The 26521-nt window shown below is 40.7% G+C and overlaps 4 protein-coding genes across 4 annotated transcripts in view; 1 reads left to right on the plus strand and 3 right to left on the minus strand.

Annotated features, from left to right (window-relative positions):
* Window positions 1–1618: 1618 nt before the first annotated feature.
* On the minus strand, window positions 1619–3545 carry LOC119726493 (alpha-1D adrenergic receptor-like). Its single transcript, XM_038198205.1, has one exon. It carries the CDS (start codon window positions 3532–3534, stop codon window positions 2410–2412), a length of 1125 nt encoding a protein of 374 aa, XP_038054133.1. The 5' UTR covers window positions 3535–3545; the 3' UTR covers window positions 1619–2409.
* Window positions 3546–6149: 2604 nt separating this feature from the next.
* LOC119726350 (alpha-1D adrenergic receptor-like) lies at window positions 6150–7259 on the minus strand. The gene has a single exon (XM_038198006.1). The coding sequence runs from the start codon at window positions 7257–7259 to the stop codon at window positions 6150–6152; it is 1110 nt and encodes a 369-aa protein (XP_038053934.1).
* A 2856-nt stretch (window positions 7260–10115) lies between these two features.
* On the minus strand, window positions 10116–11222 carry LOC119726351 (alpha-1D adrenergic receptor-like). Its single transcript, XM_038198007.1, has one exon. The coding sequence runs from the start codon at window positions 11220–11222 to the stop codon at window positions 10116–10118; it is 1107 nt and encodes a 368-aa protein (XP_038053935.1).
* A 1293-nt stretch (window positions 11223–12515) lies between these two features.
* The window catches only part of LOC119726495 (WASH complex subunit 4-like), a 66532-nt gene continuing 52526 nt past the window's right edge, over window positions 12516–26521 (plus strand). Inside the window, exons 1-10 of the mRNA XM_038198206.1 lie at window positions 12516–12597; window positions 15672–15725; window positions 16961–17026; window positions 17611–17656; window positions 18898–18965; window positions 20733–20815; window positions 21238–21280; window positions 22499–22602; window positions 24748–24868; window positions 26093–26210. Coding sequence (XP_038054134.1) covers window positions 16976–17026; window positions 17611–17656; window positions 18898–18965; window positions 20733–20815; window positions 21238–21280; window positions 22499–22602; window positions 24748–24868; window positions 26093–26210 — 634 coding nt within the window. The 5' untranslated portion in view covers window positions 12516–12597; window positions 15672–15725; window positions 16961–16975. The remainder of the gene's footprint in view (window positions 12598–15671; window positions 15726–16960; window positions 17027–17610; window positions 17657–18897; window positions 18966–20732; window positions 20816–21237; window positions 21281–22498; window positions 22603–24747; window positions 24869–26092; window positions 26211–26521) is intronic.

The raw sequence follows: 26521 nt of genomic DNA on the forward strand, positions 1-26521 counted from the left end.
ACAAATTACACATGGTCTACAAAACTGCCTTTTGTACATTGTGTAGTTTTATCCGAGTCGAGGCCACATCAGGCACATTGTGAAATTGATGCATGGATATGAGAGTATTAAACTACTCAGCCGTTGTTGCAGCTGTTAAAGTTGAAAATAATTATCCAGATTAGATTTCTTCCTAGTGGCATACCGATTTTAAATATAGTACGATTGTTACACAAAAAGAAAGTGGATACGATCAGGCCTACATGTATAATCCAAAAGATTTTAACACAAAACCCGCTTAAACAAAGATTTCTGAAAATTGTCATATATTACCAGGCTAAATATTAATAGAAAACTTTTACTTTTGTTCTTAGTTCAGCATACATGTAAAGCCTAGTGAGGTTTGGGGAAAGCATCGAGCTAGCATGTCCTTTTAAACAATAAACAGAATGGTGTACCGGTACCAATTCATCGGAAAATCAGCAATCACCACAACACCTGGGCTTTCCTTGAAATACTTGAGTCCTGGCAATTAATCTGGTTGTGTCTTTTGAGTTCCCAGTCAGCATCGCAGCTCGGTTCCGCTCTGCAATTTGCACTATGGTAGTACGTGTACGCACATACATTGTACATTTGATAGGTAATCACACTCCAACTTCCAAGGGTTTTTTTTTTGGTCCCAAAATGTGTAATATTTTGGTAAAGTGGTAAATTGACACTGTTTCCTTCATGGAAACTGCATAAGGCTTCGCAAATATCGAGGGTAAAGCAGGAAATTTGTGCAACTTTCCAACATTCACGGGGCACATACCGTAGTCACGTGAACATCATGACGTTTCTATGCATATTAAAAAAAAATAAAAATTAGGCTGAAGATCCCAACAGCCTTGTGATGTCTGGAAAAAGTAAGAGGCTGATAACTTGAAATTTTACTTTAAGATAGGTCGAGAAATAAAACACCTAAAAGCTACCGTTTTGGAATGTCAGTCAGAGTTTTCCAAAGTTTTTAGATAAGTCCCTCAAATTGAGTGGCTTGTGGACTACTACATCTACATGTATTCTATGTCACTGTGTGTGGTACATATAGTGCAATGTTCCAGGCTTTCAAGTATTCCTACTTTTCCTACTTTTATAATTTTTTGTTATTCCTCCCTTATTCTCGAAATTCCTTTTTTTAGTACATTTTCCTACTTTTTTTGTCCCACAACTCCGAAAAATGAAATCTTGTTGACAATTTTTAATACAAAGTCACACAATGAAGGGCTTGGGGACAGGAGTACTGCAACTGTACTTCCAAGAGCTTAGTTACGGTAAAAATGGAGCACAATTTAGTGTTGTGACTAGTACAGAACATGCCAAATGAGGCTTATAAGATGCTGCAGGACATGGATGAGGAGCAACAAAAACTACTCCTCCAAGGTCTTACTTTCGTCCTGATTTTTTGAACATTTTAATTTGACTGTTGAAAGCCTGGTACATGTATTGATCATAATAGGCCAACATGTACTAGGTTTTAGTATACAAATATAACATGGTTTGAGGATTGACAGTCGATATTCGCTCCCTGAGGTATTGGAAGTTGACAAACTATTTGCCGAGGGAACTAGTTTGTCAACTTCCAATACTGAGGGGAGCTATTGACTGTCTACCTGAAATAAACCATGTTATATTTGTTTTACTATACCTCATACATATTCAGTTGCCGATTATTTTTTCGTTGCAGTATGCACCTTAAATAAAATCTTTCGGAGAAACTTGTCCAGCTCACCAAAAGAATAATATTGCTCAACTTCACTATTTCAGTTCGTTTGCAATACAGTAACTACTGACACAAGTTACACATTTTTGGATGTTTCTGTAAATCCTCCCCAATGCGTTCTAAGTTGCAGTTGGTTTGCCATTGGGCGAATCGGTGAATGGTTGACAAATGGCTGAATGAGAATCATTCCCTGAATGCTGGTTTCGGGATTGTGTCACGAGAGGGCACAATTTAAACTATGACTCAGCAAGTTTAGAATTGAAATCGAGATTCAGAATATTGTGCTTACATGCATGTTTGTTGTGTTTTCTTGAAACATACAGCATTCACAGAGCAAAAAAATTCACAAATTACAAATAGTCTACATATGTACACGTTCTTTACCTTCAATAGTTTTACATGTATCTGAGTCAATGTCACATCAGGCACATTGTGGGTGTCCTTCAGTAAGTTAAAATTGATGCATGGATATGAAAGTATCAAACTGCTCAGCCGTTGTTGCAGCTGTTAAAATTTAAAATGATTTTCCATAGTAGATTTCCTCCTAGTGGCGTACCGATAATAAGGAAAGCACAATTATTACACAAAAAGAAAACAGATACAGTCAGGCCTATAATCCTAACGGTTTAAAAACAAAATCATATTTTAAAATGCGAAAGTCTACAAAGATTTTAGGTGACCACACCGCCCCCACCACATCGTGGCATTTCAACCGATATCAGCGTCTTCAGGGAATCCGAGGGTTCTGGGATGTCTTCCCACTTGCGGCGCAGGATGCAACGGAAGACAGTCTTGAAGTCGCGGTGTTTGGTGGCAAAAATGAGCGGATTGACGCAACTGTTGAAGAATAGGATCACGGTGGCGTAGGGTAGGAATGGGTTTCTGTCGTCAAAGAACAGGCAGATGATAAATGGAGTCAGGCACAGCATGAAGGCACAGACAATGTAGAACATGTTCTTGTTAATCTCGGTCTGACGGCGCCTCATTTGGGATTTGCGGAGGGTTCCTTGTCTACATGTAGATGTGGATGTCTTGGCTTTGCTTTTCATGTTAGCTATCGATTCTGACACCACATTCGTGTGGGTGGTCACCAACTTGGCTGAGGATTTAGGCACAGTCACCTTCTTAGCGTGATTGCGGAGATGCTTCCAGATGAGAACATAACAGACAATGATGGTTATGAGAGGGATAGGGTATAACACAAAAGCTAAGATGATATCGTAGTCGCGGGAGCGGGGATGGTCAGACAAAAATCCACAGAGATGGTATTTCTTATTGTATCCTACCGCACCCACGTCTGCAAGTGGTGGGATGAGGGTGACAAGCAGCGGGATAAACCAAGCCACTGCCAGCCACAAGGCAATCTTCCTCGGTGTGTAGATGACTTGATGGATAGTCATAGGCCGTTTGATCAGCAGTAGGCGTTGCAGTCCGATGGAGGCCAGGGTGTACGTGCTACAACCGAAAGCTGTAGCCTGTACCACGGCAGTCACGCTGCACACCCACTCACCGACTGGCAAGCCGTTTGTGCTGAGTGTCGAGACGACTGTCCATGGGAGAACAAGACAAGTTGACAAGTCCGCTACGCCTAGGTTCACAATGAAGGCGTTGGTGGGGGTACGGAGTTTCTTGGACAAAATCACCGCCAGGATGACCAGACTGTTGCCCACGGTTCCAAGCAGAATCACGATCAGATACATGACGGCCAATATGACTCTCTGGGTGTAGTCATTGAATTCAAATGGCGGGCTCTCCGTCGAATTGTTGAAAGAGCTGTTTGTCAGATCCCCATCCATATTGCAAGATAATGTGAAACCCGCTTAAACAAAGATTTCTGAAAATAGTCTTGTATTACCAGGCTAAATAGTAATAGCAGACTTTTACTTTTGTATTTAGTTCAGCATACATGTAAAGCAGGAAATTGTGTATTAATTTTTTTCCAACATCCGAGCTGTACACACAGTCACGCAAACACCAGGAAAAAGGATACATGTATGACTTTTTCCTCTTTGGGCCAAAAAAAATAATACATGTACTTCTGCTTCCGGTTTCCCGACCGACCCTATTTTTAGGCTGCGACCCTAAAAATTTTATTGGCAATTCACCAAAAAAAAAAAAAAAATAATGATTGAAAAAAATAATAGAAATAAAAACATGTTGTCTTTTCTGTCTTCACAAAATACCTCTCAACAACCATATGTTGATTACAACAACATCAAGTGGAATTAGCAGAACTTGAAGAGCACCATTGTTTATAAATCACATTACAAAAAGCTAACCTTGCCAGTTGTCTCTATTTTTATGACATTAATTTGTTATCTACATACACTTGCATACATTTTTTATTTATACAATTTTTAGTATTTTCAGATTTGTCGGTTTTAAGTTATTTTAACTATTTGTTTGTTGTTTTAAATGTTACTTCCGATGTTTGTGCATGCATGAATTCCGATGAGCTGCCATTCTATGTACATGTATCTTACTTCCATTATAATACAGTATTTTAATTGTTAAATAACTTAAAGGGAATGTACAACATTTGCTGTTGCTGCAATGTTTAGAAATAAAAGGATTTGGAGGATTAGTATGTATAGCAAATGTTGATAAAACTGAGTTGTTTCACTTTTTGGGATTGTAGATGCTGGAAAAACCTAGAAAACCAATCATGTTCTTGTAGTCTGGTTCCCTGACCCCACTTAAGATGAAACGGAGCAATTTATAGTCTTTGGGGAATTGTAAGGTCAGAGAATCAGTTTAGCAGGCTGGTAATCCTTTACAGGTGTGTAATCAATCGCAAACAAAATGTAGAATAACAAAATATGAAAAATGTAGGAGCAGCTTTTGATAAAAGCCAGTTTTTCTCAAACGCTGGTCGGCCGACCAGTGTTGGAAAAACAAACGTTTTCTTGAAAATGTCAGTACACCAGGAGCCCCGATTTTACAGGATGATTTAGAATGTCATTTCCTAACAATCCAGCAAGGTTTTTCGTGGTACAGTCAAACCTGTACAGAAAGACCGCTCAAGGGAAACAATAAAAGCGGTCTTTATAGACAGGTGGTCTCTCTGTACAGGTTGGAAATATTTGCCCTCCCTTTGGCTTCCCTAACTTAATGCGGGGGGTCATTACAGTCTAAACCTGCCTCATCCAAAAGTACATGTATGTTCTTCTTTCCTTTAGTTATTTGTTTAAAACATAACTATTTCTTTTAAAAAAAATAATGAAATTAAAAGTCATAAATGTGAATGATTTCAAGTCATGCACATGCCTACTTGCGTAGTGCATTTTGTTGAATGGAGCTCAGCTATCCAAGCTGCTGCACTGACAATAGGAGCATTGTTGATGCGACCACAGACCCAGATTAAGCTTGAAAATGTCCTGGAAATCCTGTGGTTGAGTTACTAATCCTCTGAAGTGGTTTATGTGGCTCTTGCTTTTTCTTTTGAGTAAGGAATCAACCATTGTACAGAAGCAAGTGGGCATTTTGTGGTCGCTTTTCATGGCTTGCGGTCGTTCTGTACAGACTTAAGCATTCCTACAGAAGCAAAATGTGCGGTCGCTGGTCGCGTTAAGCAGGTGGTCTTTCTATACAGGACTTAAGTAATGGGATTTGTCAGCGGGGGATTTTTAAATGGTCGTTACGGACAGGTGGTCTTTGTGTACAGTGGGTCACTAAGGCAGGTTTTACTGTAATTTGATAATTGCGTTTTTTGATGTTTGCAAATGTTGTATATTCCCTTTAATAGTTTTATCCAAGTCAAGGTAACATCAATCTCATCATGGATGTTTTTTATGATGTCCTTTTATCTATTTTTTTTTTGTCACTTTTTTAATGCTGTTTTATTTTTGTGAAGCCTTTTGATATTCTTGTATGAAACGCTTTATACAAGCATTATTATTACTATTATAATTATTAGGCCTATTACTTTTCTTTTCTTTTACAAAGCATGTAAAGTGAGCGCCAACATAAATCTTCAACTACGTACATGTGTGTAACAACATGTCCAACAAACCCATCTTCTCACCATCGATTATAATACTAAAAGCACTTGTATAAATATTTTACATATTTAACAATACATGTACACGTACAAACATGTAATATACATTTTAATTACCGGTAGATAGAGTATACAGTGTATATTTTTTGCAGCTATCCAAAAGTAGCCGACCAAATTATTGTGAAAAGCTTACTTGGTTGAAAAATAGTAATGACACTAAACTACCTGGGTAATTATTCCTTCTGGCGTGCTGTCACTTTTGAAGAAAATAACAAAAGAAGGTCATTTCCAAAGATGTGTCAAGTGACACATTTTTGGAAGTTTCTGTGAATCCACCCCAATGTATTCTAATTTGTAGTTGGTTTGCAATTGGGAGAATCGTTGAATGGGTGACCACCGGCTGAATGGGAATCATATCCCAAATGCTCCACAGAATGTCACTTCACCCGATATCAGCGTCTTCAGGAAATCCGAGGGTTCTGGGATGTCCTCCCACTTGCGGCGCAGGATGCAACGGAAGACGGTCTTAAAGTCACGGTGTTTGGTGGCGTAGATGAGTGGATTGACGCAACTGTTGAAGAGCAGGATCGCCAAGGCGTAGGGTAGGAACGGGTCGCTGTCGTCATAGAACAGGCAGATGGCATACGGAGTCAGGGAAAACATGAAGGCACAGACGATATAGAACATGTTCTTGGTGATCTCGGTCATATGGCGACTCATCTGGGATTTGCAGAGGGTTCCTTGTGTAGATGTGGATGCCTGGCTACTATTCACGGTAGCTACTGATTCTGACACCACAGTCATGTGGGCAGTCATCAGCTTGGCAGAGGATTCAGGAGCAGTCACCTTCTTAGCGTGATCGTGGAGATGCTTCCAGATGAGAATATAACAGACAATGATGGTTATGAGAGGGAGAGGGTATAACCCAATAGCTATGATGAAATCGTAGTCATTGGAGCGGGGATGGTCAGACAAAAATCCACAGAGATGGTATTTCTTATTGTATCCTACCGCACCCACGTCTGCAAGTGGTGGGATGAGGGTGACAAGCAGCGGGATAAACCAAGCCACTGCCAGCCACAAGGCAATCTTCCTCGGTGTGTAGATGTCTCGATAGGTGGTCATGGGCCTTTTGATCAGCAGTAGGCGTTGCAGTGCGATGAATGCCAGGGTGTACATACTGCATCCAATAGCTGTAGCCTGTACCACGGCAGTCACGCTGCACACCCACTCACCGACTGGCAAGCCGTTCGTGCCGAGCATCGCAACGACCGACCACGGGAGAACAAGACAAGTTGACAAGTCCGCTACGCCTAGGTTCACCACAAAGGCGTTGGTGGTGGTACGGAGTTTCTTGGACAAAATCACGGCCAGGATAACCAGACTGTTGCCCACGGTTCCAAGCAGGATCACGATCAGAAACATGATGGCCACTATGACTCTCTGGGTGTAGTCGTTGAATTCAAATGGCGGGTTCTCCGTCGAATTGTTAAAAGAGCTGTTTTTCAGATCCCCATCCATATTGCAAGATAATGTGAAACCCGCTTAAACAAAGATTTCTGAAAATAGTCTTGTATTACCAGGCTAAATATTAATAGCAGACTTTTACTTTTGTATTTAGTTCAGCATACATGTAAAGCAGGAAAATTGTGTATTAATTTTTTTCCAACATCTGAGCTGTACACACAGTCACGCAAACACCAGGAAAAAGGATACATGTATGACTTTTTCCTCTTTAGGCCAAAAAAAAATAATACATGTACATCTGCTTCCGGTTTCCCGACCGACCCTATTTTTAGGCTGCGACCCTAAAAATTTTATTGGCAATTCACACACACACACAAAAATAATGATTGAAAAAAATAATAGAAATAAAAACATGTTGTCTTTTCTGTCTTCACAAAATACCTCTCAACAACCATATGTTGATTACAACAACATCAAGTGGAATTAGCAGAACTTGAAGAGCACCATTGTTTATAAATCACATTACAAAAAGCTAACCTTGCCAGTTGTCTCTATTTTTATGACATTAATTTGTTATCTACATACACTTGCATACATTTTTTATTTATACAATTTTTAGTATTTTCAGATTTGTCGGTTTTAAGTTATTTTAATTATTTGTTTGTTGTTTTAAATGTTACTTCTAATGCTATTTTGTTTTAGACCCCATTTGTCTCTATGTGCTTCTATTGACTTTTGGACTTTTGTAGTCTCTTAACATGCTCACTTTTACATAAAAGGTAAAGTTCAACACGCGAAACAATACCTGAGATGGGCCTGCTTCCGATGTTTGTGCATGCATGAATTCTGATCGGCTGCCATTCTATGTACATGTATCTTACTTCCATTGTAATACAGTATTTTAATTGTTAAATAACTTAAAGGGAATGTACAACATTTGCTGTTGCTGCAATATTTAGAAATGGATTTGGAGGATTAGTCATTAGTATGTATAGCAAATGTTGATAAAACTGAGTTGTTTTGTAGATGCTGGAAAAACCAAGAAAACCAATCATGTTCTTGTAGTCTGGTTCCCTGACCCCACTTAAGATGAAAGGGAGCAATTTATAGTCTTTGGGGAATTGTAAGGTCAGAGAATCAGTCTAGCAGGCTGGTTATCCCTTACAGGTGTATAATCAATCGCAAACACAATGTAGATTAACAAAATATGAAAATTAGGAGCAGCTTTTGAAAAAAGCCAGTTTTCTCCAACGCTGGTTAGCCGACCAGTATTCGAGAAACACACTTTTTCTTGAAAATGTCAGTACACCAGGAGCCCCGATTTTACAGGATGCTTTAGAATGTCATTTCCTAACAATCCAGCAAGGTTTTTCGTGGTAATTTGATAATTGCGTTTTTTGATGTTTGCAAATGTTGTATATTCCCTTTAATAGTTTTAGCCAAGTCAAGGTAACATCAGGCACATCATGAATGTTTTTCATGATGTCCTTTTAATATCTATTTTTTTGGGTCACTTTTTTAACGCTGTTTTATTTTCGTGAAGCCTTTTGATATTCTTGTATGAAACGCTTTATACAAGCATTATTATTACTATTCTAATTATTAGGCCTTTTACTTTTCTTTTCTTTTACAAAGCATGTAAAGTGAGCGCCAACATAAATCTTCCACTACATGTATGTACAGGTGTGTAACAGCATGTCCAACAACCCCATATTCTCACCATCGATTATAATACTAAAAGCACTTGTATAAATATTTTACATATTTAACAATACATGTACATAATATACATTTTAATTACCGGTAGATAGAGTATACAGTGTATATTTTTTGCAGCTATCCAAAAGGAGCCGACCAAATTATTGTGAAAAGCTTACTTGGTTGAAAAATAGTAATGACACTAAACCCCCTGGGTAATTATTCCTTCTGGCATGCTGTCACTTTTGAAGAAAATAACAAAAGAAGGTAATTTCCAAAGATGTGTCAAGTGACACATTTTTGGAAGTTTCCGTGAATCCACCCCAATGTATTTCAATTCGTAGTTGGTTTGCAATTGGGAGAATCGGTGAATGGTTGACAACCGGCTGAATGGGAATAATAATAATAATAATAATTTGGGAGGCTAATCATCCTTACTCGCAGCTGGTATGCTGAATTGCGAAGGACGCGGCTACAACGTGGTCGGGCCGCTGGCACGTAAAGGCGCCTATGGCTGCCGGCCACATCGACCCATATATGACCACGGAGCACAGCCTGAGATCGAAAGTGTTTGATTTTTCCGGAGGGAGGAAAACCGGAGGGCCCGGAGAAAAACCCTCGTGGCACAGGAGAGAACCAACGCACAACTCTACTCACATGCGATCCGCGGCCAGGATTCAAACCGTGGTCACCTTGGTGAGAGGGGAGTGCTTTACGCACAAGCCACCCATGCCACATGCTGATTTCGGGATTGTGTCACGAGACTGCAGTTATGGGCACATTTCAAAATATGACTCAGGAACTTTGGAACTTTGTTGTGTTTTTGTTTAAAAATATACAGCATTCACAGAGCTAAAATTTCATCAGGTTAGTTATTAAGCATCCGTCTTTAGTTTTGAGCACTTTAGTTGGTTCAGATGAAAAAAAATCACAAATTACATTGGTCTACATGTAATCTACCTTTAGTAGTTTGATCTCAGTCAAGGCCACATCAGGCACATTGAGGATATCCTTCAGTAAAGTTCAGTTTTGTTGCATGGATACCGGTACATGTATGAGAGTATGAAACAGCTCAGCTGTTGCTCCTAGTGGCATATCGATATTAAATAAAGCACAATTGTTACACAAAAAGAAAGCGGATACAGTCAGGCCTATAATCCAAAAGATTTGAACACAAAATCATATTTAAAAATGCAAAAGTCCACAAAGGCTTTAGGTGACCACACTGCCCCCTCCACAGAATGGCCTTTCACCCGATATCAGCGTCTTCAGGAAATCCGAGGGTTCTGGGATGTTCTCCCACTTGCGGCGCAGGATGCAACGGAAGACGGTCTTGAAGTCACGGTGTTTGGTGGCGTAGATGAGCGGATTGACACAACTGTTGAAGAGCAGGATCGCAAGGGCGTAGGGTAGGAATGGGTCACTGCTGTCATTAAACAGGCAGATAGCATACGGAGTCTGGCAAATCATGAAGGCACAGACGATATAGAACATGTTCTTGGTGATCTCGGTCATATGGCGACTGATCTGGGATTTGCAGAGGGTTCCTTGTGTAGATGTGGATGCGTGGTTACTATTCACGGTAGCTACTGATTGTGACACCACAGTCATGTGGGTGGTCATCAACTTGGCTGAGGATTTAGGCACAGTCACCTTCTTAGCGTGATTGCGGAGATGCTTCCAGATGAGAACATAACAGACAATGATGGTTATGAGAGGGATAGGGTATAACCCAAAAACCAGGATGAGATCGTAGTCGTGGGAGCCGGGATGGGTGGATGGGAATCCACAGAGATGGTATTTCTTGTTGTACCCTACCGCACCCACGTCTGCGAGTGGTGGGATGAGGGTGACAAGCAGCGGGATACACCAAGCCACTGCCAGCCACATGGGGATCTTCCTTGGCGTGTAGATGACATGATGGGCAGCCTGCCATTTGATCAGCAGTAGGCGTTGCAGTCCGATGAACGCCAGGGTGTACATACTGCATCCAATAGATGTAGCCTTTGCCACGACAGTCACGCTGCACACCCACTCACCGACTGGCAAGCCGTTCGTGCTGAGCGTCGCAACAACCGACCACGGGAGAACAAGACAAGTTGACAAGTCAGCTATGCCGAGGTTCACAACGAAGGCGTTGGTGGTGGTACGGAGTTTCTTGGACAACATCACCGCCAGGATGACCAGACTGTTGCCCACGGTTCCCAGCAGGATCACGATCAGATACATGACGGCCACTATGACTCTCTGGGTGTAGTCATTGAACGGTGGGCTCACCGTCAAATTGTTGAAAGAGCCGTTTGTCAGAACAGCATCCATTTTGCAAGATAATGTGAAACCCGCTTAAGCGAGGATTTCTGAAAATAGTCTTGTAGTTGTAACCTGTCACTGGTAATGCCAAATATTAATAGCAGACTTTTACGTAGCAGACTTTGGGCTAGCATACACTTGATGTTCTTTTAAATGATTGGGATGGGATACCAATTCATTGGAATATCGGCAATCACTACAACTCCCTGGCTTTCCTTGAAATTCTTGAGTCCTGGCAATTAACCTGGTTGTGTCCTTCGAGTTCCCAGTCGGCATCGCAGCTCGGTTCCGCTCTGCAAGTTGCACTATGGTAGTACATGTACATGTTCATTGTACAGTCGTTAGGTTATTGTTCTTATTTGCTTTTCTCTGTACCCAAAAGTGTAATATTTTGGTTAACCTATAAATAGACACTGTTTCCTTTCATGGAAACTGTATAAGGTTTCGCAAATATTGAGGGTAAAGCAGGAAATTTGTGCAACTTTCCACACATTCACGGGGCACATACATGTACCGTAGTCATGTAAACATGAAATATCTATCCATCCTATATTAAAAGATCCTACGCTGTCTGATGTCTGTCTGTCTGTCTGTGTGATGTCTGATGTCTGTGTGTCACGTTTTTTGTAAAAGACCTAAAAAGTGTGCGCAAGTACAAAATGCAATGGTTAATGGAGAGGCTTGGTTATATGTCCCGGTATGCCATGCCCCTATGCCCCAATTTCACTGACCTGTGAACATGTTGAAATCACAGTTGGCACAGGAAAAAAATGATTCATTTTTTAATTTTTTTGTTTTGCATTTTTGGCCAATTTGAATCTCTCAGACTTGGAATAGTTAAACAACATTATCTCTATGAAAACACTCCAAAGCGTTTCTTTGAGATTTTGAATAGTAAAATATTACAACATTATCTCTATGAAATCACTCAAAAATGTTCTTGCATTTCAAAAGCTGACTAAACAATCATGACGATGAACCCAGTCTCAAAAATACGTCAATTGAGGGCGGGTGCCGCACATCATTCCGCTAGTATTAAAAAAAAATTAAATCTGCAAGGTGCGTTTTGGGCTGAAAATCCCAACAGCCTTCTGACTTCTGAAAGAAGTAAGAGGCTGAGAACTTTAAATATATAATTTACCATAAAATCAGGATGATTTAAAAAGTATATTAATGATACAAATTTATCGATATCCAATCAGCTGTGTTCACTCACATGTCCTTAATTTTTTTTTTAAACCCAGAAATTGTCGGAGAGGTTCAACTGAAGAAGTATGGGAAATTCCTGGAGGACTACGCCACTCAGCTCAAGGGCATTGAGGATGCCTTGGACAGCTCCGTCGGTGATGCCTGGGACTTCACTCTCGATCCCATCTCCTTACAAGTAAGTGTGATAGGCCTACAGGCTAAAGTCCCACAAATGTGGCTCAAATACTGGCGATCGTGCAGTGTAGGGCCCCGTTCCCTATAAGAGAACGAACTCCACTTTTAATTTATTTGACTTACCAAACTACATGTAGTTGGCGACATTCATAACAATTGAGTACATGTACATAGAGGGCAGGGTTTTGAATTTTTGAGAGAAATTTGGGGGTATAGTGATGACGACAATGACAAAACGCAACACGTAAAATAAAGATGGTTATCACCGTGATGATGTACCGTGAAAGCGCGATACCAAGCTGAATCGCACGGTACCAACCGTAAACCACGTCTGGTACGAATATAATCGCAATGTCTACCCTACGAAACTGTTTCTATTACAAAAAAGTGTAATTAGAATTGAGAGGTCATTTTTGAAAAAAAAAACCCCTTGACTCTAATTTGATCAAAACTAAAGAAGGGCCCTACACTACACGATTGCCCCAAAAATGGACTTCCTCCATATTGATAGCCACATGGCGGTGACAGTAACATTTGAGGAAAAGTTATTTTTAAGGAAATTGAAACCAGGCCTTTTTTTTACCATGGAAGATACTAACAATAACATGTAAATGTATGGTTCATAACCAGGAAAAAGTAATATGTTAAGGTGATGACCCCTAACCTTTGGAAAAATATTGCAGTAATTTTTGGACAAACTCTCTGCAAATTTCGCCTGAAAATGACAGGATAACTAGACATCTTGATATACAGCTCAGGAATTCCAAGCAGAATTGTGTGTGCATTTGCATGCATGCATGACGTCAGCTTGTCTGGTTTCTGTAGGAATTACAGCTTGCAAGCAAGCCTTTGAGCGTAGTTGGAAAAACAAATGTTGACCTTGTGGACCAAGCAATCAATTTCGCAGCAAAGAAACCAAGCCTGGTAGGCTAAAATTCCCGAGACGTTCTTTTGCGTGCGGTGCGTACATTTGTAGACTGAGTCAGGTGCGTGAATGGGAACATAAATGCTGCTGTGTGGACGGTACAAAGGCTGTGCTTTCTTATCGTGAACTACCACGCTAAGGACGTCTTGCACCAAGACTAGTGCTTGACTCATGATGGTCATGACTTCCACCCAGGCCATTGTTTTGCAAATGTAGTGCCTAAGACAAGATAAGTTTGCGGTAGCACCATGTGAATAAATCCCTTTTCTGAGTATCTGAAAAGAACCGGAGGGACTCAACATTTCGAACAGTGTGCTCTGCCCGTCGTCAGGAGAATGAGGGATTCCAGCGATGATGCCATGTTATATGTGACCCGCTCTGCAAAAATGAGTCCGATGTCGCATAGCTTGAATTCCAGCTTTTACCACTTTTAAATGGAAGCAGTGAAAATTTGCTCAAAATTTGGATTTTTTGTTCTTGTTTTATTTTGGTTGTTTGATAGTTTAAGTTCAGATATCTTACACAGAAATTTAAATATTGTAAGAAAAAGTCAAAAAAATGTATGATTTTTGGTGCTTTTCTTGGTTAGTTACATTGTATTTGTAATTTTTAAACCCTTTTTTCTTCATTGAGACATTTCTTGCTTTGCAAAAACTTGACAGAATTTAAAAAGTCACAACAGTGCAACCAAACGTCCTAGAGAGGCCCATGATATACCAAATGAGAGCTTATTTCATTCCCATTTTATTAAAAACACCATTTAGATTTCATGAACAAGTACATGTACATGAACATTGACATTGACATTGCAACTGAAGCATCATGACGCCATAGGCGACATAGTCTACACAGATTTATTTCAGATCCTCTGATGCATGACACATATTTTTTTCACGAAGGAAGTCTTAATTAACAACCACTAACAAACAGTCAAGGAATTGGGTTTATGGGTCTTCCAGAGGCCGTGAATTAAAAGGAATGGCTGATGGGTTTAGCAAGTTGAGTTCATTGCTATTATTGGATCCCTGGAAATGTTGGTCATCACTAGGAAGGCACAAGCAGTCCTTTTTAACTGGGCGTGGTAATTAATATGACAGTCCTGATCGAAGACATTCTCTCCAGAGCCCAATATGCATTGCTGAGCCCACAACTTTCTGCTAACACGGCTTCTGTCTTTCACAGTGACTCTGAGCCCAACCTGAACCAAAAAGATTTGCTTAAACTAGTGATGCAACAATATAAACGTCAATCAAATTAGGTTTTGCCCTTCACCGACGTACTGTATTCTCAGTGTGTTACATGTACCTCCCAAGGGAAAGTTGGAAAAAAATCACTCGGATGGGACTCGAACCCACGACCTCCTGCTTTCCAGTGCAGATGTCTTACCACTCAGTGGGCAAGTCGTAACTGCACTAGAAAGCAGAAGGTCGTGGGTTCGAGTCCCACCCGATTGATTTTTTCTAACTTTCACTCTGGAGGTAACACACTGAGTATACAGTGTTTATACGTCGGTGAAGGGCAAAACCTAATTTGATTTACATCACCCCGACTCAAAAATCCTATCTGATGAATAAACGTCCACGCACCGGAGCAAGACTTTTCTGCTAGTGATAAGCAGCACCATGAAACTGGCCCAAAGAGAGCACGAGAAGGTCCTCTTTCTTTAAGGGTAGGGAAAACAATTTAATAACTGCCTAACTGTATACATGTTGGGTAGTGGGGAGTAATGTCGTGCAACCCCAACCCGAAACCTAAACCGACCCGACCCGAAACCGACATCAGTTGAGAACGGGTCAGTGTTTCCATCATTTCAGTCGGGCCGGGTCGGTTTCGGTTTTGCGTTTGCAATTTTCGGGTCGGGTCAGGTTGGTTAAGCCATCTTGTGAAAAACCCGAAATACACCAAAAAACCCCCCCACGAAACAGTTCGGAAGTTCGCTCCTGAAGAAGACCAGAGCATACTGATGAGTTTGCACAGCCAACCACAGAACCACACTGCTTCTCACAAGACATTATTCCACATGGTGTTACTGCAACTCTCAGTGTACATATACTGTATTGGGATATTTTCATATCGCAATTATCATGTACATGTATCAGGCTTATCATGACCGTCCTACTGATTAGTTTGTATTTTTTTTTTCTTCATAGTTCCTGCCTTATGAGCAGACCAGTATCCTGGAGCTGATCAAGACGGATAATAAGGTCAGTTTGTCTTATTTCTTCTTGTTGGCTGGTTTGGTCTTTTGTTTGTTTTGCGTGTTTTGTGCTTTTCACTCCTTCATTTTTCCAATTCTTTACTTGCTTTAAACTTTCTCAACTTCAAAATTTGTTTATAAACATTATTTTGAATAGTGTTTTAACCCTCCTAGGCAAACATAGGGGTACATTCTGTGCAAAGTTTATATTTCAGTCAAAATCAGTTGAGTGACTGTTTTTAACAGTTAAGAACTCCCAGCATATGTACATAAAGCAGGATTGATTGCCTGTGACTGTTTATGTAGCTTGATCTATGCTTTGACTGTATGTGATTCATAAGCCAGCTGTGCCTACCAGTTGCCTGCTTTTGTCTGTTGACTGAATTTGACTAGTCACAGTGTTTGCTTGAAATGTGATCTGACTGTTGGTGACTAGCCTGTGTAAAATGCATAGCACGTATCTACCAACAATTAGGTACTCAAGGCACTAGTAATTATGTCTATTTTTAAAGACAGGTAAATGAAAATTTTTGAGAAATCTGAGACCCATTATGTAGCACCTTTTTTGCAAGGTGCTGCGCCGCGCATATTGCAGCCACTGCCAGAAACACCAGGGCAAACCCCTTCTCTAGCGATAAGTGTTACTGGGTTCTTTAACGTGCATTACACAACACACGGGACCTACGCCTTTACGTCCCACACGAAGGATGAAGAAATAATGGTAAAGTGCCTTGCTCAAGAGCACAAGCACCATGTTCCCCGTCAGGATTCGAACCATGTACCATGGCACACAAGTCGAACACCGTAACCATTGGACCTCAGCACCCCACAAGTTCATATATTGGCGAGGGGGAATGCTAGAAAAAGCTAGCTGGCTAGTTGAGTCCGGAGAACAATAAGACTATTGCTCGTTGACCTCAGATGTGACCTGACAGAGTGGAAGTTGCAGCATGTTCTTTAGATAAAGAGGGGCAGAGCCATGAAGTGTCTTGGTGTTCCTGCATGGCATTACGCCTGAGGACAGACAACAAAAGGAGCACAAAGGGGCCATTGATCCTCGAAGGAAGGTGCCTATTGTCCTCGAACGCAGGTTTGTGTGCTTAATCTATGGGAGAGTGTTATATTACAGGGACAAAGGAAAACACAAAGCCAATCCTCGGAAGCATAGCAAAAAACGACTGTGTGGTTATACTTGTGTAAGTTCATTTAAATGATCTTTTTAAAATTCTTATTTTCCTTCAGATCTTCAACAAGGTGATGACAGTATTCGCCAGTCTCTGTTGTGAGATGAACACACTGAAGCATGAGGTATAGTATACACATACCGGTATGAACTGGCAATGAGGTCACCAGTGCACCTCTATGTGCCCCGAGGGACTGTGACTTACCAGAAGAGGGTCTTATTATATACCGGTAGGACCCGGACCCTCTTTTGGTCACTCACAGGCCCGAGGGGGGCATAGGCATGCACTAGTGACCGAATTATGCCAGTCCATATGTGTTTTATAAAGTTCTCACCTCTGTCCAAAATATCAGATGAGAACAGAAACTTGTCAGGGTTTTGTAACTGAACTGTTTAATTCAACGATAAACTCATAAGCAATTCAACTATAAGCAATTCAACAATTAAAGGAACGAGGGCGCTGTCACCAGTCAAAAAATGTTAATTATAGTGCCCGATCAGGCACTACACTCCGGAAATTACGCGTGCACTAGCCTATATTAGTGAACCACATGTAACCGCGTTTCAGCCAACCAGGATAAAGAACCAGCAAGAGGTGTGTTATTATGATAAAAATTGATTATGATCAAGCTCTACTCTTGAAACCTACTTCTTGCAAGAAAAATCAGCCCATTTTATTTGTGGATTCCATTTTGCTATTTTTTTGTAGGCTGAAATGAAGTTCTACCCAGGTGTAATGTTCTATGGAGAAGGAGGTAGGCAATCTATCGACGAGTTGGCTAATGTATGATTAGGGCCCACAAAAAGTTTAAACGTTATCACAACAATGTGTATTGCACAATCTTAAAATATATGTGTGAGGCGTTCTGGCAAAATGAGACACAACAGGGTGGAGGTTAATGCGAGGGTTTGTGGGTATTAGGAAAGAGAACAAAATTCTCCTTACAATACTGTTGGTTGTTCTTGAATTAGACACTCAGTTGACAAGTCATGGCTGTTTAAAGTTTGCACTTTATCAACCTGTCATAAAGTGTAAAATACTAAGAGGAAAGGCCTTTAAAGTCAGAGTCCATCATTTGCAGCTATCCAAAAAGTAACTGGCATAATTATTGTTGAAAAACATACTTGGTTGAAAGATAGTAAGGGGTTTAAACTCCCGGTAAAATTATTATTTCTAGCAAGCTGTCATTTTGAAGAAATCAACGAAAGAAGGCCTTTCCAACGGTGCGTAGACGCACCGTTGGAAATTTCCGTTAGTAGTTCTTTTTTTATTCAGCGAAGTGCGCGCAAGCGTTGGCGCGGCGCGCACGGTTGCTATAATTTGTCGGATCAGTGCGCGACATCGCGTAGCTGCAATCGGCTCAGTGAGAACGTGTCTCAGTGAGAACGTGTCTCGGACGCTGAATTCAGGCCCAATTCAAAACATATTCAGCAACTTTTGATTTGAAGTCGAGATCCTAGAATGTTGTTTTTCTCGAAATATACAGCTGAAGCTGAGCTGAAAGTTCATCAGATTAGTTGTTCAGCACCCTTCTTTAGATTTTGAGCAAGTTTGTTGCTGCAAACGAAAAAAATGCACAAATTACAAATGATGAACTATACCTTTAAAGTTTTGAGATTTGTAGATGTGCAATGCAAATTAATTTTTCTTGAAAACACTTTTATTCCACAATTTTTACTACATTTTATATTCATTAAAATGTGTGTAGTAGACATATCAAAGGTAATACAAGTATATTTTTTTGTGTAAATACACATATAAATATCTAAAAATCGAAAAAATCACCTCGTTTCAGTTTTTTTCATTTTTCTCCACCATGGCTTTTGCCCAGTACCGTCTCATTTTGCCAGAATGCCTTACATATTATTAAATACAGAGGCAGATTCAAGCAGATTCTTCCAATCAACTTGGAACAGAGGAAGGGGTGGTTTGTGCATACAGTAGACATGAATTTGGTTAAGAAATATGATTGTTCTTTAACGATGGTTTTTGCAGAGCCCGAGACAGGTCTTGAGGAAGGTGAAGCCCAGGTACAGATGGGTCGCATGATGCCCTTCATGCAGGTAACATAACCTCTTTCTGAAAAAGGAAGACAGCAACTTTAATAGTCTCTTGAAATTCCTTATTTGCTAGAAATTATATTTGGTGTTTGCCCATTTCTGATGCATTTTATGAGCACTTTATGGGCACCATGCGGAATGGCGTGCGCATCTTAGAATAACGCAATACGCGGAGTGCGGTATGGGCCGTGGCTACATGGTTTTATGTAGCACGGCTTTTTGCCATGGATAGACCAATCAGGATTGAAGAATTCAAGTTTTTATAGACGAGGCACGAGGTCATTCTCGACCAATGAAATTACAGTATCCAAGCAAATGAGATAACAATCCAGGATGCGTGCGAAATTCCCACTGCATGCATGTGTAATACCGGTTAAAGGTAGAGTCCATCATTTGCAGCCATCCGAAAAGTAACTGGCGTAATTATTGTTGAAAAACTAACTTGGTTGAAAGATAGTAAGGAGACTAAACTCCCTGTGAAATTATTCTTTCTGGGAAGCTGTCATTTTGAAGTAATCAACGAAAGAAGGCATTTCCAACGGTGATTCTTAAGAAGCACCGTAGGAAAATTTAAATTAGTAGTTCGTTTTGTTATTCAGCGCAGCGCGCACAAGTATTCGAACGACGCACACGCGCGCGCGGTTGTTATAATTCGTCGGATCAGTGCGCGACGTCGCGCGTATAGTTGCAATTCAAAACAATTCAAAACATGATTCAGCAACTTTTGATTTGAAATTGAGATCTTAGAATGCTGTTTTTCTCGGAATGTACAGCTGAAGCTTAGCTGAAACTTCATCAGGTTAGTTGCTCAGTATCCTTCATTAGATTTTGAACTCTTTTGTTGCTTCAAACGAACAAAATGCACAAATTACAAATGATGGACTCTACCTTTAACCCCTGAATAGGCCATGAACAGTGTGCGTGTTCCATCTTGACCGTCAAGTTTGCTTGAAGATAGATTCGTTATCCCACTCGTGCTCGTTCAACATTGTGTCCAATAAACCACTCGGACTAATGCCTCATGTGGGACACAGACGCACTGCTTTATTCCGTGTTCCACTCGCGCTCATGGGATTACATGTACATTGTTTACTCACTGCTGAATCCATAAACCATAGGGTGCTCAGGCATATCAGGCAGCTCATGGGGTGGTGCAGTGACTATTAAAGGGAAAATACAACACTTGCAAACATCAAAAAATAAAACTACCAAATCATTTTGAAATACCTTGCCGGACTGTTAGTGAATGACAGTGTAAAGCATCCTGTAAAATCATGGCACCTGGTATACTGTCATTTTCAAGAAAAGTGGTATTTTTGTATCAATTTCCAAAGCTGATCGGCCGATCAGCGTTGGAAAAAACTGGCTTTTTTCAAATACTGGCCCCAATTGACCATCGCACTTGTTTGCAATCGATTACAAACCTATGAATGGGTACGAGCCAGCTAGACTAGTTCCCTGACCTTACAATTCCCCAATGTATGTAAACTGCTCTGTTTCTTCTTATATGGAGTCAGGGAACCAGACTACAGGAAAATGATTGTTTTTCTTGGTTTTTATAGCATTTTCGAACCCAAAACCTCAAAAAAGTCAGTGTAACTATATTTGCTATATATTTCCAACCCCCCAATTCCATCCATTTCTGAAAATTACAGCAAAAGCAAATGATGTATATTCCCTTTAAATGGTTGTTATCTAACAAAGTTATCACAGCTATTAAAGGACTTTTTCTTGGCCTAAAATACTGACATGATTTGACAATTCTTTCAGGAAACGTCTTGCTTCATCAACCGCTGTTACGAGGTCATCAAAACCACAATACACCAGCTGGCGTCATTGTACAACAACTCAAAGTGAGTAACATTTGTCTTATTCAAATTTGGCCAAAATGAATTTCGGAAATAGTTTTATGAATCTGGAAAGGTATTTTAACAATAAAGAAAAATCAGAGACAAGGTTAACTAGCTTGAAATTAACAAGAAGAGCAGGTTTTCAGGAAAACCCATGTGGATAAATGTTTTCAGTTATTTGGAGAAGAACCCTACATTGACTTTTCAAATGGTGCACCTTGTTTTTCTACAGGAGAGTACACTTTAATCCTTAAGCTTTTTCCCCATCCAGTATTTTTGAACGGCCTGTCATGTTGACAGAATGGTTGCTAATTCAGGGCTTGACATTCTTTGACCTTATTTCAAGTCGGATGCACAGGCACAGTCGATCTTATTTGTGGCTGTTTAAATTGATTCTCTGTGGCATTTTCTTTCTTTTTTTTCAGAACTGCGCCAAAGATAATTGATGTGACCCATGTACACTTACAAGTAAGTCAAGTTATGAAATTAAAAACATAAGAATCAACATGATCAATGGCGGTGCGTGTACAGACACTGCAGAAATTTAGAAACTGTTGTGTGGCCAGCAGCCGATTTCAGGAGAATTTTCACAACGGAGTAACTGCACTTTAATACGCCACCTTCTGTTGCAGAAGTTGCACAACATTTCACATTGTTTAACATTTTGACACATTTCACAAATTTGTTTCAGTGTGTAAGTCGGTGACTGACACAAACTATGGCGTAATTTTCACAGTCATTTTAGGTGGCGTAAGTTACGGTGTAGAAACTAAAAATGGACTATTTTAATTACTTATAATTACTTAATCATCTTGGAGCCAATCATTGCTCAACTTGTCGAGTTTGATACGAGAAACTCACAGGTGGGGCTGTTCTGAATATGCGAAATATATTCAAATATTCAATCATCAACCGAATAGTCCAATAGCTTTTCACCGGTTTGAATATTTGCAAGAAAAACACTCTACATATAATCGTAAAGTTGTGGGGCTTATTGTCAGATGCCACTGTTTGTTGACGGCGACAGCAACCTTTTCATCCTTTTATCAGGCTTAAGCCCTTGACAATTATTAAATACTTACTGCAATACATTCCAGCGGCCCATAACATCGAGCGTTGCATGCAAATTATTATTATTAATCATTTCTGGTAATGAAACCAAGGATTCCCCAAAAGCGCCCTAGGCACTGTAGCTCACAAGCCTGAAGAAACCCGTGGAGAGAAGACAATGAGAAGAAGTTACAGTTTTAGAGGTGGGAGGGAAAGCCCAAAAGAATATTCTGGGGAAAACCCATGGAATCAGGCAGGGACTGAAAACCCAATCCACATATTGGCCCAGGCGGGATTCGAACCCGGGTCAGAGCGGTGGAAGGCGAGGAAAGTACCGCTACGCCAACCTGACTCCCCCTTGCACTTTCCGTGCAATATTTGAAGGGCATGGCATGCCGTTGCAGCTGGTGTGTGTGAACTTGATAGCAGGTGATGAATATTCAAATGTTCCGTCAAAGGCAGTTTGGAATAAATGAATACTAAATAATTCGAAAATGGATGACCCAACTCACAGCTTCATTTTTGAAGGTCCTTCATGCCTCTGTCTTGTTGACCGTTGAGGGGGTGCTTGTGCAGGGAATCCGTAGTCCATGTACCCATCATCTAGATTTCTCTCTCTTATCAATCTCATGACAGACAGTGTATGAGCATCTTGGGGACATGCTGCGTGTGCTTATCACCCTGGATGAGATTGTAGCTAACCAGTCTACTCTCAAGGATCACTGGACACTCTACAAGAGGCAAGTATAAGCAAGATTCCTTCTCAAAAATTGAGTTGTTTCTTGATAGTCCGATTTTAAACTGTTTTGTCACGTTCAGACAATTGACCTATTGCGGTAGAATCGCGTTAGAATCCCGTCAACGCAGCTTGTGAAATATTGTCCAATTACATGATATATACAAATGGACGCAACATCTGAGACAAACACAACTTGGCATACAAAAATTCCATAGGGTTGTCTAAGGGGCTTTGCTAACTCGCAAACGGCGATAGGTCAATTCCTTCATCTTCTTCATTCGAGTAGCTCACCGGGATCGACTCGGGTAAAGGCAGACGGGTTAGCCAGTAGAGCCGTGCTAATCAAATGCTCAAACACGGACTATCATGATCTTCACTTGACTTAAAGCCCCTGTCACACCTTTGCGTATCTTAATTCCTTATAAGTTCCTTATCAAAAATTTTCAATACGCAGCCGTACGCTCAATTAACGTCGAAATTTTTGATCACTTTGACTTATGTGCGACGCACATCTAGCGTACAAGTAACGAATGCAGCGCATCCATTGCGTATGAGATGCGTTTAAGTTGCGTATGCAGTGCACAACATTATTTTTTGGGCTACGAATAGGTCAGTATGCATTGCACATGCCGAGCGTATTCCGGACGCACCCGACTTATGCCAACCGCATGCTTGATGCACTTCTGAGCGTATTCCCGCCGCATTTCCGCCGCTCGCTGTTCAGCGTGCGTTGCATCTGCGCTGCAAGTACGCTATGTATACGTCCAATACAGGCGGCTCATATGCTGACGGGGTGCGTCACGAACACATAGCGTACTCGTAACGCACTTGATCGATGCGCTGCGTATTTATAACTTATGACCTGCGTAACAGCGTACGCAGTGTAGTTTTGTGCATGCCCAAAACTATCCTGCGTACTGGGCCGTACCATGCGTATATCTGCGTACATAAAACCTACACAAAACGATAGAGATGCAAATGAGGTGCGTATTGTGCGTACGACTGCGTATGAAAAAAATGTCAATGCGCAACTCATAAGGAATTAGGATACGCAGAAGTGTGACAGGGCCCTTAGTAGCTGTGGACACAATCATTGACAAAACGCCTGTTTCGGAATGAGTCTTCCTTTGAGATTTACTGTTTTTTAGTCAATCGCAAAAAGAAAGTAAATCAGGCAGGAAATTTTGGCCTGTGAAGTCCCTGCTGTCGGCAGCCATATTTGTCCATTTCTTGGAATGAACAGTGCACGCGTGTGACGTATCTCCACCACTGACTCCACGAGCAGGGTCTGTGGTGGCTGAACCGGGTAAGCCCCGAGAATGACGTCAGGGCTAATCGAACGGCACGGGGGCTGACCCTAGGCGACTCAGGTGAGCTAAGCTAAAGCATAGTACGCACCCTATAAGTGTATTGGAATTTTTTGCCCATTTTTTGCCAATGGGCTCCGTGCACAAGTACTCCCTCAATGTTAAGAAAGGGAGAGTTGGGGGAGACCACTGGGAGAGACATTGGAACGCGTTGCTGACGACGCCTGATGCTCACACAAAGATTTTGAGCACATCCAAGTAATGCGTACTGTGCACTCTATGCGGTGTGTCCTGTCCATGGGGCTCTCAAAAGTGGTTAAAAAGCGCCGTCTCTTGTTTGCACACCGTGCCCATTGTCCTTTTAGTGACTGATTCACTTAGTGTAATGTCCTAAACTGAGCCTAGTCTTTTTCTTTTTTTTAATATTCCAGTCCACATTAACATCATTTGATAAAAAAAGGAAACAAAATCCTTAATTTTTTTATGTCCTGCCACAAAAGAAATAAGAAATTTTTGCCAGAAAACTTAACAAGACACATTGTTTATTTAAAATAACTATTTAATTCGGTCAAACCTACATTGTTTCAAAGGCTTACAGTTGACTGACACTACTTTTTAACTGTTAGAATTATTTTTGTGCTTATCAATTATCTTAATCTATTAATGAATGGCATTTGGCTTTACTTACTACGAAGAATCCGTTTACTTTTGATGTGCGTTGATCTTTGTTGGATGATCTGTTTCTAAGATACATACATGTGTGTTAAAACAAACTCACTGATGTTAAAGTCTTTATAAAGAAAAAAGGCTTAGAAAGTATTGCATTTTTTTATCTCTAGAATGCTGAAATCTGTTCATCACAATCCCACCCGTTTTGGAGTGGAAGAATCCAAACTCCGCCCATTTGAGAAGCTTCTGATGGGCCTGCAAGGTCAACTGCTGGACGGGATGATTTTTCAGGTGGGTGTGGGCAGTTGGTCGGACGAATGATTCAGTTTTCATTCCCGCAGTTGCTATTTTTCAACGAGAAACTTTATCTCTGTGAATGATTGGAGTTTATTATGTTTTGATAGAAGTCTGTTTCTTACAAGAAAAAACACTTAAAACCTGTTGGCTGTCATTTTGTGGGGTTTGGTATATTTTAAACTCGTGAGGGATGCATGCAATCCAAGAGCAAGATAGAGCTTGAACTGTGGTTTAATAATGATAGCTGTAAGCCAATTTAAGTTGTACTAATGTAGTCAACTATTTGTGAACAACCCGCTTACATGTATGGTAGTTGGTTCACTGGTTACCAATAACTGGGGCAGCATGATGTACAGCAGGGAGCCAGGACTGAGGGTATTTTGATGGTGTTCCAGGGTACTTCAACTTGAGACATCGGTACCTTAATATCACTCTGCGGATGCAACAAACATCGTGAATCAGCATCTAGTTAATGAATGTTCTTTAAACAAGCTTGCTCGAACTTGAGCTAAGAGCTATATCGTCGTGTCAGTGCAACAAGCTCGTAACTTCATTCTGCAACAAAGTTGTATCTCGCGCAAATACGCTCCGTGCAACAAGGTCGTATCTCGACGTCCACTGACTTTGTGTGTACATCCGGGTTATTTTAAGTGAGATACGACCTTTTGACATTCTGAATCTCGCGTTTCACGTACGGATCATTTGAGGAGATACGACCTTGTTGCACGGACATGACGATATGTACATATCTTACTTAAAAATCCATTACCCAAACAACAGCAGTCATTAGTGGTGTGTTCCAGTCATGCGAATGTGTTTGCGTTTTTCAGGTAAGCCCTGCAAACATGCCAATCCCATACATAATGATAATGTAAGTGAAGGACGGTTGTCAAAGTGGCTGCGCCCTGTATGCCTATCGTACAAGTGTCACTGTTTCCAAAGCTTTCAAAATCCTTGAAAAACGAATTATGCCAAGTAATATGAAGTTGCTGGAGATTTAGAAAACGGAAAATTTCCACCTGGACAGGATCATTTTCTTCATTGTGTCAGCCATGTTAGAAATCAGAAAGACCCTTTGCCTTTGTTACTGTAGTTGGTCCCTCTTGTGTAAAATTAGCCAACAAATAGTGCTGCTCATGTATTAGTGGAATGCACCCAAGTTTTTATTTTGCAACAGTTGAAAAAAGATGACATGTGACATGCATTGTTTTTTTTCAGAATTGTGTGGAGCAGGGCTTTGACAACAACAGTGTACTCGTCTCCAAGAACTCCTTCTTTGCCGAGGAATTTGCCTTCAACATTCGCAACATGTTCACCCAAGTGGACCCAAAGATCGGTGAGCCAGTGGACAAAGCCTAAAAACAAGAATAGACTTTTTATAATGGACCTTTGTTTTTGCATCGGGAGATGTAAACATTCAATATTGGGGTTTTGCCCTTCACCGACGTCAGTTACTCAGTGTCGTCCAATGGCTTGCAAGAACAAATTCACAAGCTAATAATGCTAGGTTCACACATTCCCGATTTTTTAACCCAAATCATTGCATAGAGCAAGTCTTGAGTAAATCTGGGAATGGTTTGGCTGCCTCGGGATGATTCTGTTTAGTTCGGTGAAAGATCGTTAAAGATCGGGAAGCGCCCCGACAAT

Source organism: Patiria miniata, unplaced genomic scaffold (assembly GCF_015706575.1).
Source record: "Patiria miniata isolate m_02_andy unplaced genomic scaffold, ASM1570657v1 HiC_scaffold_2, whole genome shotgun sequence".
Taxonomy (NCBI): domain Eukaryota; kingdom Metazoa; phylum Echinodermata; class Asteroidea; order Valvatida; family Asterinidae; genus Patiria; species Patiria miniata.

Bases quoted from the DNA above. Each gene is read 5' to 3' on its own strand.
- LOC119726493 (XM_038198205.1), bottom strand. From the start codon at position 3,534: ATGGATGGGGATCTGACAAACAGCTCTTTCAACAATTCGACGGAGAGC.
- LOC119726350 (XM_038198006.1), bottom strand. From the start codon at position 7,259: ATGGATGGGGATCTGAAAAACAGCTCTTTTAACAATTCGACGGAGAAC.
- LOC119726351 (XM_038198007.1), bottom strand. From the start codon at position 11,222: ATGGATGCTGTTCTGACAAACGGCTCTTTCAACAATTTGACGGTGAGC.